General features: G+C 41.0%; 1 protein-coding gene across 3 annotated transcripts in view; it reads left to right on the forward strand.

The window, feature by feature from the left end:
- The window catches only part of cep295 (centrosomal protein 295), a 22,171-nt gene continuing 4,167 nt past the window's right edge, over positions 1–18,004 (forward strand). The window contains exons 1-23 of one of the 3 annotated variants that reach the window (XM_033630793.2): positions 1–424; positions 1,489–1,689; positions 1,961–2,085; positions 2,184–2,277; positions 2,612–2,728; positions 2,819–2,959; positions 3,355–3,538; positions 3,767–3,934; positions 4,984–5,220; positions 7,147–7,250; positions 8,195–8,407; positions 9,235–9,311; positions 9,612–10,446; positions 10,860–11,040; positions 12,099–12,236; positions 13,374–13,574; positions 13,682–13,888; positions 14,002–14,099; positions 14,829–14,925; positions 15,229–15,453; positions 15,563–15,711; positions 16,438–16,894; positions 17,160–17,339. In XM_033630793.2, the coding sequence (XP_033486684.2) occupies positions 326–424; positions 1,489–1,689; positions 1,961–2,085; positions 2,184–2,277; positions 2,612–2,728; positions 2,819–2,959; positions 3,355–3,538; positions 3,767–3,934; positions 4,984–5,220; positions 7,147–7,250; positions 8,195–8,407; positions 9,235–9,311; positions 9,612–10,446; positions 10,860–11,040; positions 12,099–12,236; positions 13,374–13,574; positions 13,682–13,888; positions 14,002–14,099; positions 14,829–14,925; positions 15,229–15,453; positions 15,563–15,711; positions 16,438–16,894; positions 17,160–17,339 (4,528 nt within the window). In that variant the 5' untranslated portion in view covers positions 1–325. The remainder of the gene's footprint in view (positions 425–1,488; positions 1,690–1,960; positions 2,086–2,183; positions 2,278–2,611; positions 2,729–2,818; positions 2,960–3,354; positions 3,539–3,766; positions 3,935–4,983; positions 5,221–7,146; positions 7,251–8,194; positions 8,408–9,234; positions 9,312–9,611; positions 10,447–10,859; positions 11,041–12,098; positions 12,237–13,373; positions 13,575–13,681; positions 13,889–14,001; positions 14,100–14,828; positions 14,926–15,228; positions 15,454–15,562; positions 15,712–16,437; positions 16,895–17,159; positions 17,340–18,004) is intronic. The other 2 variants (XM_033630794.2, XM_033630795.2) reach the window with 2 other exon arrangements.

The following is an 18,004-nucleotide window of genomic DNA, read 5'->3' on the forward strand; positions in this document are numbered from 1 at the left end:
GCAGTTTAAACCACCGGATGTGACGTTCAGGACAAAAAGCTCGGTTTTTTTCACGTTGACATGGATATGTGATGGTCAACAAAACTCATGTTGCCTTTTTTTAGCCTCACGTTGGTACTGTTTTCATATTTGTTCGCATTGTTTACGGTTTTAGATGTTTAAAATGTCTGTCCGGACGGTAGTAATGGCGTTATACCGCAACAAAATGAAGCTAAGTAGCCAATTTTAACTAGCACGGCTAACGGAGCGTCCAGCGCTAACGTTACCTGCGTTTTACATTTTTTTTGCACATTTGGGAAATGTTCACCAGCTATATTTGAGGAAAATGAAGAGAAAAGTAGCCAAGGTAAGACTGAGCCCTAACGAAGAGGCTCGGATAATACGAGAGGAATATGAAAGGAGGAGAAAACTGCGAATACAGCAGGTAAGTTAATATCACATGATAAAAATAGTACAAGTTAATTTCAGTAAGTTCTCCTGCTCCCACTTCAGGCCCGTGACTTCTGATCCTTACTGTATAATCAGCAAGGCAGCTTTATTTTAGGAATTAGGGCTGTTTAATTACTAAAGATTGACAGTTAAGCTAGGCCTAATTAAAAAGAAAGGGAATTAAATCCTGAAGGCCAACTAGGATACAGTGGATGACTGGCTTGAAATCAGACATTATTATATTGATTTTATTTCCCTTTCTTTTTCAACAACAACAACAACAACAACACCATTTTGAAATACACTCAGTACGAAATACCAAAATGACAAAGACAAATTGTGTAAAACTAAGATGTAGCCTAATATAATGTAAACTTACATTTATATATATTAGGTATGATCAGGATTCGTGTCACTTCAGGATTAACCAGTGTTGCAGTCAGTCTGCCAGACTGAAACTGTGTTTGCTTCGGTTTCTCCCCAAAGGTTATTGTAGCTCTCTGAACATAAGTTAATTTTTGACAGAGATTGCATTTAGCTATTTATTCCAAAGCGTTCCAAAGTTCCTAGCACTTGCTCACTCTTTAAATGGCACTTAGGTAAAAAATGAAAGAAACAGACACCAGAAGTCTGTCAGTTCAATATACAAAAGGGGCAGAAGATAAATTTGAAGGTATCATTCAGAAAGTATTTTAGATGATTTCAGTTTGCCAAAAGTTCTCCTGTTGCGTTTATGGCAATGATATTTTACTCTGTATATTAGGCTATGTATTCTGTTGTTTTAAACATCACAGTTTTGTCTCAGCATGTCTGTTTTCCTTACTTTGAACTTGTGGGGTCTGTGCATCACATCTCGGGTCTCTGTTTCAAAGTCATGAATGAACAGGCTCGACTGAGTCTTAACACAGCAGCTCTGATTTGGTGTTCAGCTCATTTAATACAGGCATTTCAAAACAAGTTGGCCTTTTTTAAGCCAACTAAAAAAACCTCCTAATGGTTTTCAAAATCAGCAGATATTTTAAGACGGAGTATGCATGTACATTTTGCATTGACTTACAGGTGCGGGAGCAGCAGCGAGACATCGCACAGCAGATCCGTCAAGGGGTTGAGCAGAGACGGCAGCGTGAGCTGGAGAAGCTGGAGGAGGAGCTGAGGGAGGACTGGGAGCAACAGCAGAGGGAGAAACTCAACACACTGCAGAGGCTTTACCAGGAGAGCCTCCAGCTTCTGGGTCAGGGACACAGGAGTGCAAAAGAAAATGTAAGATGACATTGGTTTAAAACAAGCAGCTGTCCATTGTCTTTATCAGCTGGTGTTTCTGTCACTGGTTGACCACATTACACCTGTTGAAGCTGTCACTGCCTTTTGGAACGTTTTAGTCACTGTTGACTGAGTTAGTTGCCCAGTGCAATGAAGATGAAAGATGAATTTTGAGACGCAAAAAAAGACCAAAGAGAACCTTAGAAGGAGATGAATACAGTGTCCAAATCATGTGATTTATTTTTGTGATAATTTTGATTTATTGCACAAGGAACCTGACTTGGCCGCCATAGCTCAGAGGGAGGAGGAAAATCATGTGAAAGCAGAGGAGCGTTATCGAGAAGCCCTGAAGGAGCTCAAATCACAGAGGCTTAAAGACCAGGAGAGGCAAAGCAGGTAAGCAGCATCACAAACATTTGCTCGAAAGATGTTTACATGTTTGAATTTTATCAGAATAAACTAAATATTAAGTCTGTTCCTTTGCTTGTCTGTAGATCTATCAATGCCAGGAAGAAGGCACTACAGGCAGAAAAGGAAAGATCAGCAAAAGTGGCCAGCCTCCCACCACCTCTCCCAAACCCCATAGAGGTGATTTGAACAGTAATATTATAATACTGTTTTCCTGGTGGCCTGACAGGCCACTTACATTTGCTAGCTGACTTTTTTCTTTCAGATTCAGATGCAGATTCAGATTTATTTACTCTGGACCACAAATTGTGGTATCCAGTACAAACATAGAACAGGACAGCAATGCAGAAGTAAACAACCAGAATGGACCTAAAGCACAAATGGAGTCATTTAAAGAGGGGTAGAACATTACTCAAAAAAGCACCTAGTTTACACATTGTTCTTGGTTTATCTGTCTGCAATAATATAAGTTTAAACATGCAAGGGTGGTTTACAAAGTATTCTCTTGTTCAAGCAGGACATTGATTCCAAAAAGCCACATGTAGTAAAGAAATCTGATGTGAATGCCTTCACTGCCACACACTACCACATGCCTGAGAGCACAGTGGACAGAGAGGTGGACACAAAGCAGGTAAGCCATCTGATTTATGTATGCACTTAACCCCATAGTTTGTTTGTCTCCCTTCTGGCAGAGCTGTCTAACCTGTACATGTGTCTGCAGCCTAATGCCCATGAGGAAGCTGAGCTGGAGTTGAGGAGACTGCAGGACTTGCAGAGGGAGGAGAAGAGGACGAGAGAGGAGCAGCTTGAGAAGGCTCGTCTCAGAGGGAAGGAGGCTCTGAGAAGGGAACACCTCGTGCAGGTGCCTGTTACTTGATGAGCAGATAGACACAAAAATGATTAATGTCTTTCTGACAGATTATTTTATCTTATACTGCTTGCCATCACTGTTGGTTGGCAGCAGGACAGCAACATTCACCAAAGTAAGAAGGCTGACCTCTTCATGTAAAGATTGTAGTTGTTTGTATCACTGAATTTCTAAGTGACATATTTGTGTTAAAGCAAAAGAGTCCCAGTCGTCCAAAATCCTGGTGCAGTCCTTCATAGGAAAATGAGTTAGTACTTAGATTAAATGTTTCCCCCTCAACATGGTCAGTAGTTTTGTATCATAGTGCCAAGGTGGATGTGATTTGTAAAAAGAGATGCGATTTTTGTGTGCCTTTTTTTTCCTGATCTGTTTTTTATGGTTTCCTTTAGGATCGTGAACGCTTGCTTGTTGAACTGGAGCACATGCAGCAGACAGACCTGCTGAGGAGGAGACAGCAGGTGTCACAGATGCCTCCTCAGATATTCCAGCCTCTCTATAAGAGACAGGAGACAAGGGAGGACTTCCAGAGGGAGATGGAATTTGCCTTTGAGGACATGTACACCGGAGAGAGGAGTAAGGATTGTTCAGTGGTGTAGTATTTAACTATAAATGTGTTTTGTAACAAGTAGTCACAAAAAAATCTGTATAATTATAATTCAGTACTTGTAGCTTTGCTTAAAAAAGTAGCCAGAAGGTGAGCTTTATTGGTATTTTTGCATAGTAAAATAGCCTCAGTACTTTGGTGGGAGATTTTGTGTTTATGGACGTTTCTAATGGAACCTTGGCTGTGTCTGATTCCAGGGGTTAAAGGAGACCTGGTGGTACAGCTGGTACCTGAGCCCCTGCCAGCTCTGTCCACAGGCAACCAGGACCAAGAGCTGGACGTCACACTGGATGAAACCACTGCACAAGGAGCAGAAAACACACAACATGACACTGAGCAGGAAGAGCAGGAAACATCTGCTCAAGGTGAAGAGAAGCACCAGATACAATAAAATCTAAAGGTTCTTTTTTTTCTGCAGCATTGTTTATCAAAATTTTCAGGCCAGACATAAAGAGCAGTAATTTAGTGTTTAAATTTCAATGCTCATTTCTGGACCTTTTTTGCACTTCTGGTTCAAATCAGTGGGTTTTTTGTTAGGTGCCTGAAATAATGTCTGTGGTTCACATAAGTTTAAGAGACTTTCAAGTTTTTTTCTACAACTTAAAATAAGATAAGATAAGATAAGATACACCTTTATTGATCCCACAATTGAGAAATTCCAGTGTTACAGCAGTCAAGGGTAAAGAGTCAAATTAAAGATTTCAATATTTAAAAAACTTAAAAAACAAAAACTAGGCATGCAGAAAAGAAGTACAAAAAATACAAGAAACAGCAATAAATAAACAATAATAATAATAATAATAATAATAATAATAATAATGAGCAGTGGATAAAAAGTGAGCAATGGATTAAAGTGAACATATTTAGTGCAAGTGAATATTGAATGTGCAAATAAACAACAACATGGGGGACAGCAATGCTTATTGTGGTGTTTATAAAGTGTCCATAGTGTCCCTAAAGTGTCCATGGTGCAGTTTACTGTGAGCAGTGCTGGTTATGTAGCCTGACAGCAGCAGGCAGGAAGGACCTGCGATAGCGCTCCTTCACACACTTTGGGTGAATCAGTCTATCGCTGAAGGAGCTCTCCAGAGCTTTTATCTCCTCCTGCAGAGGATGGGAGTCATTAGTCCTCGTCTGAGTCATGCGACTGTAGTGCAGTTTGTTTATAGCCTAACATTAGCTTTTTACTTCTGGTGATTGCAATTCATCTTCAAAAATCTTAAAAGTGGTGTTCATTTGTGAAGATTGTCTTGCTATACAAAACATGTAAAGATCATAAATGTCTGTTCAAGTATCTCATAGTCACCAACGCTGAATAAAATCTGACTGTCCTGTGTGATAACCTTGATGTAATTTCCTTGAAACTCGTCTTTCCCAAGCCAGAGCTGCAGTCAGCGTTTTTCTTTACTTGCAGTGGAACCCTCCGGACCTGGTCCAAGAAAGGCATTGAAGAAACTCCTGGATCGTATCAGGAGCCAGAGGAACCAGTGGATTGACCACAGCAGTCGAGTCCCTGCAGCTGAATCACCGACCGCCAACGTCGATCAGATCCCAGAGCACGACACAACCATCGATACAGGCTCTCTGACCAGTGAGGAGAAAGACATCCTGGCCCCCATCAGGCTCCCTGAGCCTGCCCACTCACCACGGGGTAAGTCAACATTCACTGTTAACCACTGAATAAATAAAGTTAACCTAGAAGGCTGTGCACAATGTAATAAAATCACAATTTTTTTTATTATTTTCATATTTTACCCCCCATTTACGCTCATTTATCTGGGCTTTGAATAAAATAGAATAGAATACCTGTTACTGTCATTTCACGTTGTACAACCAAATTCACTGTGCATCTTCTGAAATGTTACATTAACCATACACACATATGTGCACCTGCCATACAGATAAATATTAGTTACAACAAAAGAAAGAGATTTAAAAAAAATCTGTGGCATATCAGAAACTATTTGTACATTATGCCAAATGGTATTCACCAATGTAAGGACATTGCACGCTGTAAGATAACCTTTATTTAACCAGATAAAAATCAGTGGTTTTTTCAGTGGTGAAATGGCCAACAAGGCAGCAAGGTTATGTCTAGAACACATCAATTACATACATACAATAAAATACAAAACAATCAATCATAATTGGTACAGAGTAAAACCTGCTGTTCACACATCAAAAGATAAAGTTGAATGTCCACAGATAATATACAATACATATGGACAAAAAGGCATCAAGACATGCCATTGTAGCAGAAACAGTTGGTAGTAAGGACTCCTATTAACTTGTTTAAAACTGGTTAGAGAGATGCAGGAGTTTAGATTGAGTCTAGCCGGCAGGTTATACCAAGACCAAAGGCTGGAATAACATAGACTCCCTTTTTTCAGCCTCAGTCTGACAGGTGACACCTTTTAAGCATAGACAATTATTGGAGCTAAGATTGTAGTTATATACAGTTACACGCTTATTGCACATTTTGTCATTTGTAGGTTGGCAAACTCTTAGGCTTAGGCGGTATCTATTTTTGTATATCTTAATACCTTCCTGACATTTCATTGGGGTATACAGTTTATGATGATATTAGTGTGAAGCGCTATGTGTTACCTCAAACACACTTCATTCAAAGTAGACAGACACAAAATAAAACAAACCCATCTTAGTTAGTCGTGGTAGTCATTAAGTTAGTTATTCCAATGTTCCAACAATCACCAGCTCTGGTTTGGTCACAATAACTTCTCAATTTACCGAGTGAGATGTGAATATGTGCTGTTTTTCTCTGCAGTCTCTCTCTGATTTTGCTGGCTGGCTGTTTACAGTCCTGTAACATTTCTCAGTTCAGCTGCCTGTTCCACCAGTAGAGCCTGAGCTCTGGTGGGACATACTGTGCACTACACATAATACATCCTCATTACAGCCTCTCAGTATGAGTTAAATAGAAAGATAAGTGTCTGTACTTTGAAATGTTTTGAAAATCATACAGTGGGGATTCTTAAATACCCTGGTATACCGTGGCAGTAGCATAATACCACCCTACAAACTCTATATTGTTCTAATGTTTTAATTGTGAAACATCATTTTCAAAGATAACAAAACATGGTATTGTTGTGCTTCTTTTCCTTATAAACAAACATCAAAAAGACAAAGGTAGAACACATAACTGAATAACTAGAGAAATAGATAAATATCTTTTTTTTTAAAAAAAAAAAATAATGAAATAGATAAATAAGGGAACACAATTATTGATTAATTAATTTTAAAAACACATACATTAAAAATGTTCTAAATAAGTTGTTCAAATGTATTTTCAATAGTTAAGATTTATATATATATATATATATATATATATATATATATATATATATAGTCAAACCATTTCAGATTACTACCAGACTATTGAGTTATAGCAGCTGTTTTTTTTTTTCTTTTGGGTTTTTATTCATTCTTCTCAAATTTGAGATTTGTTCCTGTTTTGTTTTCCAAATATACTGTACATCTCTATACTGAAAAATTAAGATATTTAGTAGTAATCATTTTATGTATTTGTGCTTGTTTTTGTTTGGTTTTTTGTATTTAGTTGGACCAGAGTTGGAGACAACAGCACAGTCAACTGCAGCAGATACTCTACTTGATATACTCGCCAACAGAATCCAAGAATTTGAAGAAGAACGGAAGAAAAGGGTACATAATGATTTCCATTTATATGATACAGAGCATGAACTGTTTTTGCACACTATGCATGAACATATAAGCAGGAGCAGGTATCTGCACAAGTTTAAATGCTTGTACTGTGCATCTAGTGACTGTTGTTAATTCACACAAAAACGTATTGTTAGAGTCACCGGAAAGTCAGTGTCTCAGTGGCAACTTGCTTTGTGCTGTTATGGTAATCTCCATTGTTTTCTTGTTGTGAAGGCAAAGACATTACTGCTTGATTGCAGCTTGTCTTCTTGCATTTTGCACATTAAATGACAACAAACAATTCAATTTTAAGGAGCAGAAAGCTTATAATCCAGTGCTGAGTTTTATGTCACATCAAGGTACCAGGAATTTACCACTCTATCAGAGAGGTTATTCTGTGTTAACTATATAAGTTTTCAAAGAATGCAAAGTCTGGCTCTTTTGTTACCCCATCAGCCTCATACATTTTTTGTGATTGGTCGAAAGTCCTTGATCCAGGTGTTCCTCACTACATAATTAGTCCAGCCTCTTTCTAAAGCAGGAGTGTGTGAGCAGGGTGCGGTCATATCTCCCTCTGCATTACAGTTTTCCTCTGCTTTAACCTGTGTTTTATTAGTACGATAAAACAACTACAGACCTTGACTTGATCCCTTGTTTTGGAGTCAACACACTCAGATTTTTCTTTAAATAAAAATGGAGCAGAGCATAATGGGGGCAGGTGGATGCTGCATCTACATTCAAGCACAGGATCACAGGAGTCTCAATCTTTGCTAGCAAGAAAGGGTGATCCTCTGAGGACTATATTTCACAGGAGAAAGTACTAAGACAAATTTTAGCGTATGGGTTCTCCCTTTTCAGTCAAACTGAAAAGTCTCAACTTGTGTTTTCTTTATGACAACTGATGCCTCACATGTTTTCTTTCCCTCTGTGGGGGGGGGGTTCAGGAAGAGGAGCTTGAGAGGGAGAAGCAGCAGCAGATGGTTTTGCTCCAGAAGCTGGAAGAGCAGAAAGCCAGATTGGAGCAGATGCTGCTTGAAGCTCAGCAGGAGAGGGAAGATCTGAGGGCTGTTGTTACCAAGGGAGTACCTGTTAACCAACCAGAAGTACCTGTCCATGACAAGAATGTCACCTCTGTCATTCCTGGTCTCGTCACTGAGGTAGGCCCTTTCAATACAGTGTCAAAGCTATCCTCAGTTAACCTGTTCTCATATTTCTTTTATCTCTCAATATTTCTGTCAAATTCCATTTTTTTACAGGTTTTGTTGGGTTGTCCTTTAAAGGAATACTTAATGTTCTAAATGACAATTTGTATATCAGTTATTCACCCTGTGTAATGTTGAATTCAAGAAAACTGTGCTTCTGGCATGCCTTTTGATGAATGTAGAAACAGTGGAGAAAATTCTTGATGAACTGAAGTCATAGGTGACCACATTTGAAGTATACTATTGCAGGATTTTTCTAAAAACATACAGAAGTAATCCCTCTCAATCATCACTTATGACCCTGCAGAAGTATGTTGCAGTGTATTAAACTAACTGATCAAGGCAGTGGTAGACCAGCAGCTCTCGTATTTTGCAAGGTTAAAATTACTGATTTTGTCAGTGGGGTCTGGCTTTGAGGAGAGCAGAGACAAGTTTCACTTTCCGTTCAGTTTCCTGTCAGAGAAGCACTGAGCGTACAACTGGATTAATGAGACTTGGATTATACTGCATGAGTTGTGAGAGTTTGTACACTGATGTTTCGATAAAGTTTTGCTGTTGTTAAATGTAGTTTCCTATGACTTAAATTCATCAAGAATTTTCTGCATTTTTGGATTCTTCGTTCACCAGAGGCATGCCAGAAAAATGTGCACAGATTCAGTGTAACACAGGGAGAGTAACTGATATACAAATGATCATTTCGGGGGTGAGGTATCCTGTAGTGAACTGTCTAGTGTAGTTTAATTACGTCAGTGTTAAACAATTGCTACCTCTGCACTCTACAGCCGGTGCCTCCTGCAGGTGAACATGACCACTCCAGAAGGATTAAAGAATATCAGCACCGACTGCTGGAACAAAACAGGTGTGTTTAAAGACTGTTTTGTGGTTAACCAGTCACGTTCACCCATTTTTCTTTGAAGTTATTCTTAAATAGATCTCGACAGGTAACAGCATAATTCACCTTTCATATGTACTGTGTTACTTCTACTGTCACTGTACTTATCTCACACATTCCTCAAAGAATACAGCTTTAGAGGATCTAAGTATTGTTGGTGTCGCATGCTATACACACTGTAAAGACCTTGAGGTAGATTTGTGATCTTGGGCTGTATAAATAAAACTGACTTGACTTTTGTTTCTTGAACCACCTTTTTAATTTTAGAATTCACCAGAGGTCAGTGGAGGTGGCTCGCCAGCGCCTGGAGGAATATCAAAAAGCTCTACGAATTCGTCACAACACGATCACCACATCGTTGCTGCCTGTTGTCGTTCCCTCAGTCCTCATTCCCCCACCTCTGTACAGTGCTCAGTCTAGGAATCTCCCAGCTCCTCTGCAACCCCCTTCAACTCCAGTAGTGCCTGCCTACATCCATGCTACATCACAAACCCCTGTGGAAGTCCCCACAAGAGAGTGTGACATGTTGGCTTCACCTTCACGACTTCCTGGCTCCAGTGGAAGCTCGAAATTGCTGCCGGATGAAGTTGATTCTATTTCAAGCGGTCCCAGGGACCAGAGACCTGATCTCACCACCTGGCTGACTGACAACATAATGGAGAGAGTAACAGAGCATCTAACACACAGAGTGAGACCTTCTTCAGAGCCACTGCCTCAAAAACTGTTCACAACACATCAGTCAACCAGCATCCTACTCCAGCCAACCTTTGATCCCATCAGAGCGATTAGTCCGAGCATCACAGATGGTGCAGCTCTGGTTCCAGGCCATGCAGTGGTTAAACCTGGGAGCGTGCCGCATGACTCCCTGCGGTCTGGGTCGCTCAGCTCCAGGGAGGACGACGACATGGAGAGGCAGAGACGAGAGCTGAGGGAGGTCCAGAGACGGGTGCTGGAGCAGATGGAGGCAGTGGAGCTGCATCAGAGGCAGCAAGAAAAGGAGAGGCAGAGACAGGGAGAGCAGCAACAGAGACAGGAAGTGGAGATGGAGCAGATGAGACATCAAAAGGAGACATTACAGGCTCTGATTCATACTGATGCACAAGTAAGTGAAGGGAAGATCACTGCCCTGGTGTTTTTGTCACAGTACAGTAGATAAATCATAGTTTGTTACTGCACAAATATAAAGAGTGGAATGAGGTAGTAAGTAGAAAGAGCCCTCCTTGATTGTGAGAATTCACTCTGCTGAAGAGCAGTTTTGATTATATAGAAATAGAAACACAGCACATGGGGGAAATCAACTTTCCTGATGGTGCCTGTATGGAGTGAATGTGTTTGCATGAGTGTGTGTGTGGACGTTTGTTTCTGTCCATTGAGTTATGATGTAAAGTTAGTGTTCCTAAAGTGTATTTAATTAAAAATATGTTAAATTATGTTTTTTTAATACTTGAACTGAGCTCAGTGCGTCTGTGTGCCTGTATGGGAAAACAACTTTCCTGATGCATTATCTCACCATAGCCAGTTCCAGAGGCTGCCAGTGAAGTGTTGGTTTCAGAGAACATTAGTAAGACCCGCCAAAAATTACTCTCATCCCTGCTGAGAGCTATAGAGGAGTCTCACGGAGGAACTTTATCACACCTAGAAGACCCTCAGGAGACAGATGGATCCCCTCCACAGCCGCCTTCTATCAGTGAGACAGGTAACTGAAATATCAGATTGTACATGTTCACACATTTTCCCTTTTACTTCACAATGGAAACCTTTTTCCACTAAGTGCATTTACACTATAATTTTCTATTTGTAATCCTACCAAAAAGTCCCAGGTTGCCTCTTGCTGTTTGGTTTTTTTTCCCCCGTTAAAGGGTTTTTTTTGGGGAGTTTTTCCTTATCCGCTGTGCGGGTTCAAAGGACAGAGGGATGTTGTATGCTGTAAAGCCCTGTGAGGCAAATTGTGATTTGTGATATTGGGCTTTATAAATAAAATTGATTGATTGATTGATTGATTGATTGGTTCAGTAATGGTTATCAAAATTAATTGGAGGGATTTACATGTTTTCCTTTAAAGTCCAACTTATAAGACAAATTGCTGTAAATGCTAGTGGCATTTGCAGTTCTGTTACAAATACAATGGCACATGCTTAAAGGGAAAATTCACCACCTTTTTATGTTGATATCCAGTCAGTGTTGATGCTAAATGTACTATTGAAACTAGAGTTGTACCGATACCGATACCAGTATCGGAAATGCCTCCGATACTGCCTAATATGCGGTAACGGGTATCGGCGAGTACAGCCTATGACCAATCCGATACCACATAATGCCTCACGTCATTACACATGCGCACGCTACAGGCAAACGAAACGGGAATGGACCAGAGTTTAAAAAGCATTCTACTGTAGCCTTTAAAATGTCTTTTTTTATCAAATTGTTTGGCTGCACTTTAACCTGTGTCTTGATCTGTGTCAACACTGCATAATAATAATAATAAAAAAGTTTTATGGCATTCGTTCTACTATTATGTATTAATTTCTTAATATTTTACATAGAGTTTTAGGAGTTGAGACACAATTCATATCCCATCCATTTTTATTTTACGCATTGGTATCGGATCGGTACTCGGTATCGGCAGATACCTAAGGTTCAGGGATCGGAATCGGTATCTGGAAGGAAAAAGTGGTATCGGTACATCTCTAATTGAAACAATAAATTTCTCGGTGGGTGCCACATTGACCAAGAAAGCTGAGTTCTCCTATTCAGGGAGCCGTGTTGGCAGTGCCTGCAGTACATGTACCAAGATGCATTATGTGCAAGCTCCTGACGCCCAATTCCCAAAATCTTCCAAAACCCGGTCATTGCAGCAGAATGATGACGGCATCGATGGGCAATTTTTCAAAGGTATCACCGGTCAGTCTTTGTTCGTGGAAGTTCAGGTTCTGGAGGGGTACTGGTGGGGATCACCAGCCATAACCTCTTACGGCAGCTTCACCACGCTGCATTTCTTTGGCTGTATCTTGTGGCTTGAATAAATACAGCTGAATATCTGAGTCATCCAAAACACTGTTTAATGTACCCCTTTCTATAACATCTTCTACACTCAAATTTTGGGATGCCATTTTTGCTGTTGGAAATGGAACTACTTTGCAATACAAGCAAAGACAACAAGGAAGTTCTGTTTTTTTCTAGCATCTAGAGCATGCTCCCTGGTTACCCAGTGGTGAAATCTAACACGTAGTTCTTCCTCACGTCACTGTCAACTACATCACTGTCACATCAAATGATGATGTGTGTGTGTGTGTGTGTGTGTGTGTTTCTGAGCAATGATGTAAATCTACTCCACCTGAAGTGCATTTAATAAAAAAAGCATTTCATGATGGTTTCTACACTTGAACTGAGCTCAGTGTGTCTATGTGCATGTATGGGTTTTCTGAATCTGTTCATCTCCTTAACACATTTATTTATATTAACATTTATATTTATATTTATGTGTGTGTGTGTGTATGTGTGTGTCTGAGCGATGATGTAAATCTACTCCACCTGAAGTGCATTTAATAAAAAAAAGCATTTCATGATGGTTTCTACACTTGAACTGAGCTCAGTGTGTCTGTGTGCATATATGGCTTTTCTGAATCTGTTAATCTCCTTAACACATTTATTTTGTGTGTCTGTGTGTATGTATGTGTAAGTCTGCATGTAGGCATGCTGGAAATGTAATTACTTTGCAATAAAGCAAAGAGAACAAGGAAGTTCTGGTTTTTTAGCAGCATCTAGAGCATGCTCCCTGGTTACCCAGAGGTGAAATCTAACACATAGTTCTTCCTCATGTCCAACTACGTCACTGTCATGTCAAATAATGATGCTGAATGCAGGAAGAACAACAGGTTTTGCAGCTGCAAACTCAGTCAGTGTAGTGTGTGCAGAATAATTTATTGCTTCATTAACATAAAAGGCTGCACGTTTCCCTATTCCCACGTCACTATTAAATACTACAGTTTCATTAAAATTGGAGAATAAATGTTTTATTTTTCCATTAAGATCTCATCTCTCAGAGCAATGTTCTTGCTGGACATGCCCTGGCATCAGTCATCTCCTCAGGACTCCTCCCTCCGCCTCCTCGAGCAGCAAAGCCCCCAGTGACTCGCGTCAGGCCAGGCATCATGGAGATGATGACTGAACAACATGAGCTTAGTGCCATTCAAGAGGTGGAGACACCAGTCAACACCAGCCAAGTCACAGGTCAGCTTAACCCCAGAAACAAATGACTGTTTTCATCCCATACTCACACTATGTGACAGGCTATGAAGAGGATTATCAGTTGATTGTTGATGTTTTCATGTCTCCAGGCCCAGAGGATAGCATGGCGGTTCCCTCACACACTCTGGACTCGGATCTTCAGGGGGATTCAGAATCATCTGTGGTCTCTGACATGACTCAGCATAGTGCTGAACAATCAACCGGCTCTGGAACGAGCTCAAGGAGATCCAGCCATCCCACCTGGAGAGAGAGGCTACTGATGGGGGCAGGGACATCTCCAGAACCTTCAGAGGCCGGTATGTAGATGGCAGGTGAAGAGTAATGAGATAAAGAATACAGATGGGAAGTAAATTTGATGAGAAGATAAAAAAAGTTGAATATAAGGTATTACCACTTGGTTGTCTTTTAGATTCAGGCCTGAGGAAAATCTCACCCCTTTTGTCTGACTCTGGGAGAGGAGGCGACTGCTCTGGGCCTGCAATCACAAGCTACAGATCCCCCACAGAGGTAACCAGGCCAATTCAAAACGTACAACACTTAGTGTTGGTTCTTTCTTCTCTTTCAAGTTGTCAAGCTTGTGGCAAACCTTTGCAGCAGACACTAAACAGAACTTTACAAGGGAAAAAACAGTTTTGGTCAATATGCAGTGAACAAGCACCTGCCTGCTCTTTGTTGCATAACCTTTGGGTTTTTATTGTCATGTTGCAAATTGGCAGCTCTAAGTGTTTTCCCTTGTACAGTTGTAATCAAAGTGATGCTTTTGCACTGATTATGCCCACATTAACAACATTTTACAGACACCAGTGATAATTGTATGCTTGAATTTTAGAAACATATGTATGACATGAATTTCATTGCATAGTGGCACAGTGTTTTGATACCCTCTGAGGTTCACATGTTGTGGATCAATGATGAAAACTAGCCAAATCTGAGTGCTGGGGCATTATCTGCCTCAGCCTTTGATTATGCCTGAGAAGCCTTTACTTTGTGTGTGTGTGTTTCTGTCTCCCTGTTTGTATGCGTGACTGCCTATTTGTGTGCCTGTGTGTGTGTGTTTTTTTCTGAGCGATGATGTAAATCTACTCCACCTGAAATGCATTTAATAAAAAAAGCATTTCATGAAGGTTTCTACACTTGAACTGAGCTCAGTGTGTCTGTGTGCATATATGGGTTTTCTGAATCTGTTCATCTCCTTAACACCTTTATTTTGTGTGTCTGTGTGTATGTATGTGTCAGTCTGCATGTCGGCCTCCTGATTCTGACTGCCTCTCCTCCACCACCATCTCCACCGGCAGCTACATCACCACAGATCCTGATCAAAACGTCAACACTGGTGAGGGACAGCAGGAGTGTGTCTTGTAGCAAGTGGTGTTTTTGTCGTGGTTTGTTCCAGATTTTTGACCATGTGGATGATTGTGCTTTGAATCTTTGTGGATGTAGAGGGATATATAGGCAAAAATGGAATGTAGTGAAATAAGTGTTTTCTTTAGTATACCTGAAAACAAGAAGCGTTGTTCGTGACAATGCTGTACACATGACCCATATTGTATGTACACCAGACAACATGCTGGTTCTTTGTCTAACTTTATCATAGCCTAAATCTGTCTCTCTTTTTCGCCTCCCTCTTCTTCATTAGATAAATCCCCACTGCTCAGACATCATGTAGAACAAGGACAAGAAGCAGATTTACTCAACGTCTCCTCTCCATCCGGTCAAAGCTTTTGTACTAAGGACAGCGCAACTGCAGGCCGTCCTGGTCTGGCTGTAGACTCTCTGTTTAATGACAGCAGCATCCAGCACATTATAGACAGATACACAAGGGAGCTCAACATCTCCCTCAGCACTGCTGGCAGAACTACAGGTATAGTTTGAACAGGCCAAACTCGCTTGTTTCACATAAATCAGCATTTCATAGCAGATAATTGCATCATGTTAGTACATTGTGTTGTTTCCTCTTTGTTGGTTTGCAGACAGTGAAGGCTCGTATGAGGAGGAACCTGGCCCTTCAGTTTCTCAGCAGTCTTTGGTTCGAGTCCTGGAGAGGAGAGGGGAGGATGAAAGCTCCACAGCTCATCAGTCTCTTCCCTCAGAGACTGCAGGTGCACAGATGAGCGGCCTGGTCAGTGACTCACAATCCACAATTGTCATTTCTTTAATTATAAGTTGTAACACTGTTTTTTTGTGGCTACTTAGGGAAAATATACAAACTGGTATTTAAAGCTGTTGTGCGTAACTTCTGTCGCCTCCCAGTGGATAATGCGTTATTACAACTCATAAGCCGGCGGCACTTCCATGTACACAGAGTAACAGTCGCCACACACCATGTACACAGAGTAACACTTGCCAGTCGCCACACACCGTACACAGAGTAACACTTGCCTTTGTGGTAGGATCCACTTCTGAACCGTGTCTCAGCCGCTTCTCCGCCATGTTACTTTTTCTTTCTACCTGCGCTCTACCTCTTGCTATGACACTCTCCGCTCGTCCTCCCCCTCCCTTCTTGTTGTGAGGAAGCATTTCCTGTGTGCCAGCGCGGGAATGTCGCCGGTCTACATGCATACTAAAAATGATATATATTGAAAAATACCACGAGATGTTAGAGGAGCCGATCGGCTTAATCAGCATTGTGTCATCTCCTCTAGTAGTGGCTTGGGTGAAACAGACATTTATGGACCTGTAGAAGTTACACACTATAGCTTTAAAGGTAAACTGTAATGTACAGTATATGTGGTGCTAATGGATGTTACTGCAGTTCAGTGCATATCTGTCTGCGCATATATTCTACTTCATTTCAGAATTTCTCTTAAATAAAATACACTAAATTCAATTAATGTTTTTGCTTCAGGAATGGCACAATACAGTAAATCCAATCCTGGAGCACCACTCAGGCGAGGACCTGTCACTGACTGAGGACCAAGAGTCTTTCAGACCTCTGATTGGCCAGCTGACAGACCAGTCATCCTGTCTCGCTGCTGATCAGAGGGATTCGGCCATGGTGCAACTGGTTGGTCAACCATCTGCTCACTCGTCCATGATTGGTCAGCTACCAGGTCCACCAGTGTCAGTGAGCTCGGATCAAGGTGGATGGGATTCCACTCTGAGTCGGATGATTGGTCGACTCTCCCATCAGTCCAGCTTTCACTGGCTGAGTGGGGGGCAGGACTTTTATGCAGGTCAGCTGATGGGTCAGACGTCATCGGAGCAGTCGACCACATGGTTGGATGAAGGTCCAGAGGAGAGCCGAATGAGACCGCTGGTTGGGGAGCTGGATGAGTCCGCTGGCCAGCACAGTGGAAACTCAGGTAAAACAAGGTGTATGGGGAACTGAAACGTGCAGTTAGGGTTTAAACTTCTAGTTTAAAAAAAGGCAGACTCCAACCTTCTAGTTATTAACTTGTATAATTTCACAGTGGCTGACTGTCATCTTTGCAAAGTCTTATCGTTAAACAATGAATGGATAAATACAAATGAATGAATCAAATGAAGCAATGTTAGTTGCAGTTGTAGTTGAAACATTGTTGACTGGTGATTTCTTCTGTTCTTATTCAACCGTTGGTTTGTTTGTAGATGAAAGAACCCACGTGGAACTTGGTGTCTCAGCTGAGGCCAGTGGGCCGTCATACCCAGCGTTGCCTCCCGAAGCCTCATCACACAGTGCCTCTGTTCCAGATGTGAATCCACCTCCACAGGACCAGACACTGCAGAACCAAACCAGTCCAATGGACCTGGGCCCACAGAGCACTGAAGGTGAGGTATAAAATATTCAAGTAGTTACAGTGAATTCTAAAATGGCCGTATGGTGGTTGTATTGGAGGGAGTACACTATGATCACAAACAGTTTGTATATCTGTAGTTTCAGTTAGTAGCTTAAGTCAAGTTAAGGTTTGATTTAGGAAACTTTTTTTAGGCACATCTTTATACCATAACAGGCTATAAAACTGAAAATGCTCTCATGATATGAAGTTGAAAATACACAACAAATAGATTAATAAAAAATAAAACTTGGGCATTAGGAGGAGTGTTTCACTTAGTTCCACCTTGGATATATTTAAATATTCAAAGCACTCAAACAGTTATCATCCCGGCGATCGACACACCTGGGTGATGATGTCGAATGTGCGTAGCATTTGGGACGTGTTTCCATTGACAGACCCTACAACATTGGAGCAATGTTGACACGTAGTCTTTGTCTTTTACACAAATCTCTGTCGCTGTTATAGCTAACCGTGAACGTGCTGCACGTCTTCCAGCTCTGTCGTGCAGGCCAGTCCGCTTGTTATTACGTTGCTAACAGTGCAGGGCTTAAAGTTTTGGTGCAGAACCTACACTTGTGAACTTTGTTCCAAATTAAGTGCATCAGTTTACAGACTGTGTATTCTGCATGCGGCTTTGTGCACTGGACCCTGACCCCC

Source organism: Epinephelus lanceolatus, chromosome 4 (genome assembly GCF_041903045.1).
Source record: "Epinephelus lanceolatus isolate andai-2023 chromosome 4, ASM4190304v1, whole genome shotgun sequence".
NCBI lineage: Eukaryota > Metazoa > Chordata > Actinopteri > Perciformes > Serranidae > Epinephelus > Epinephelus lanceolatus.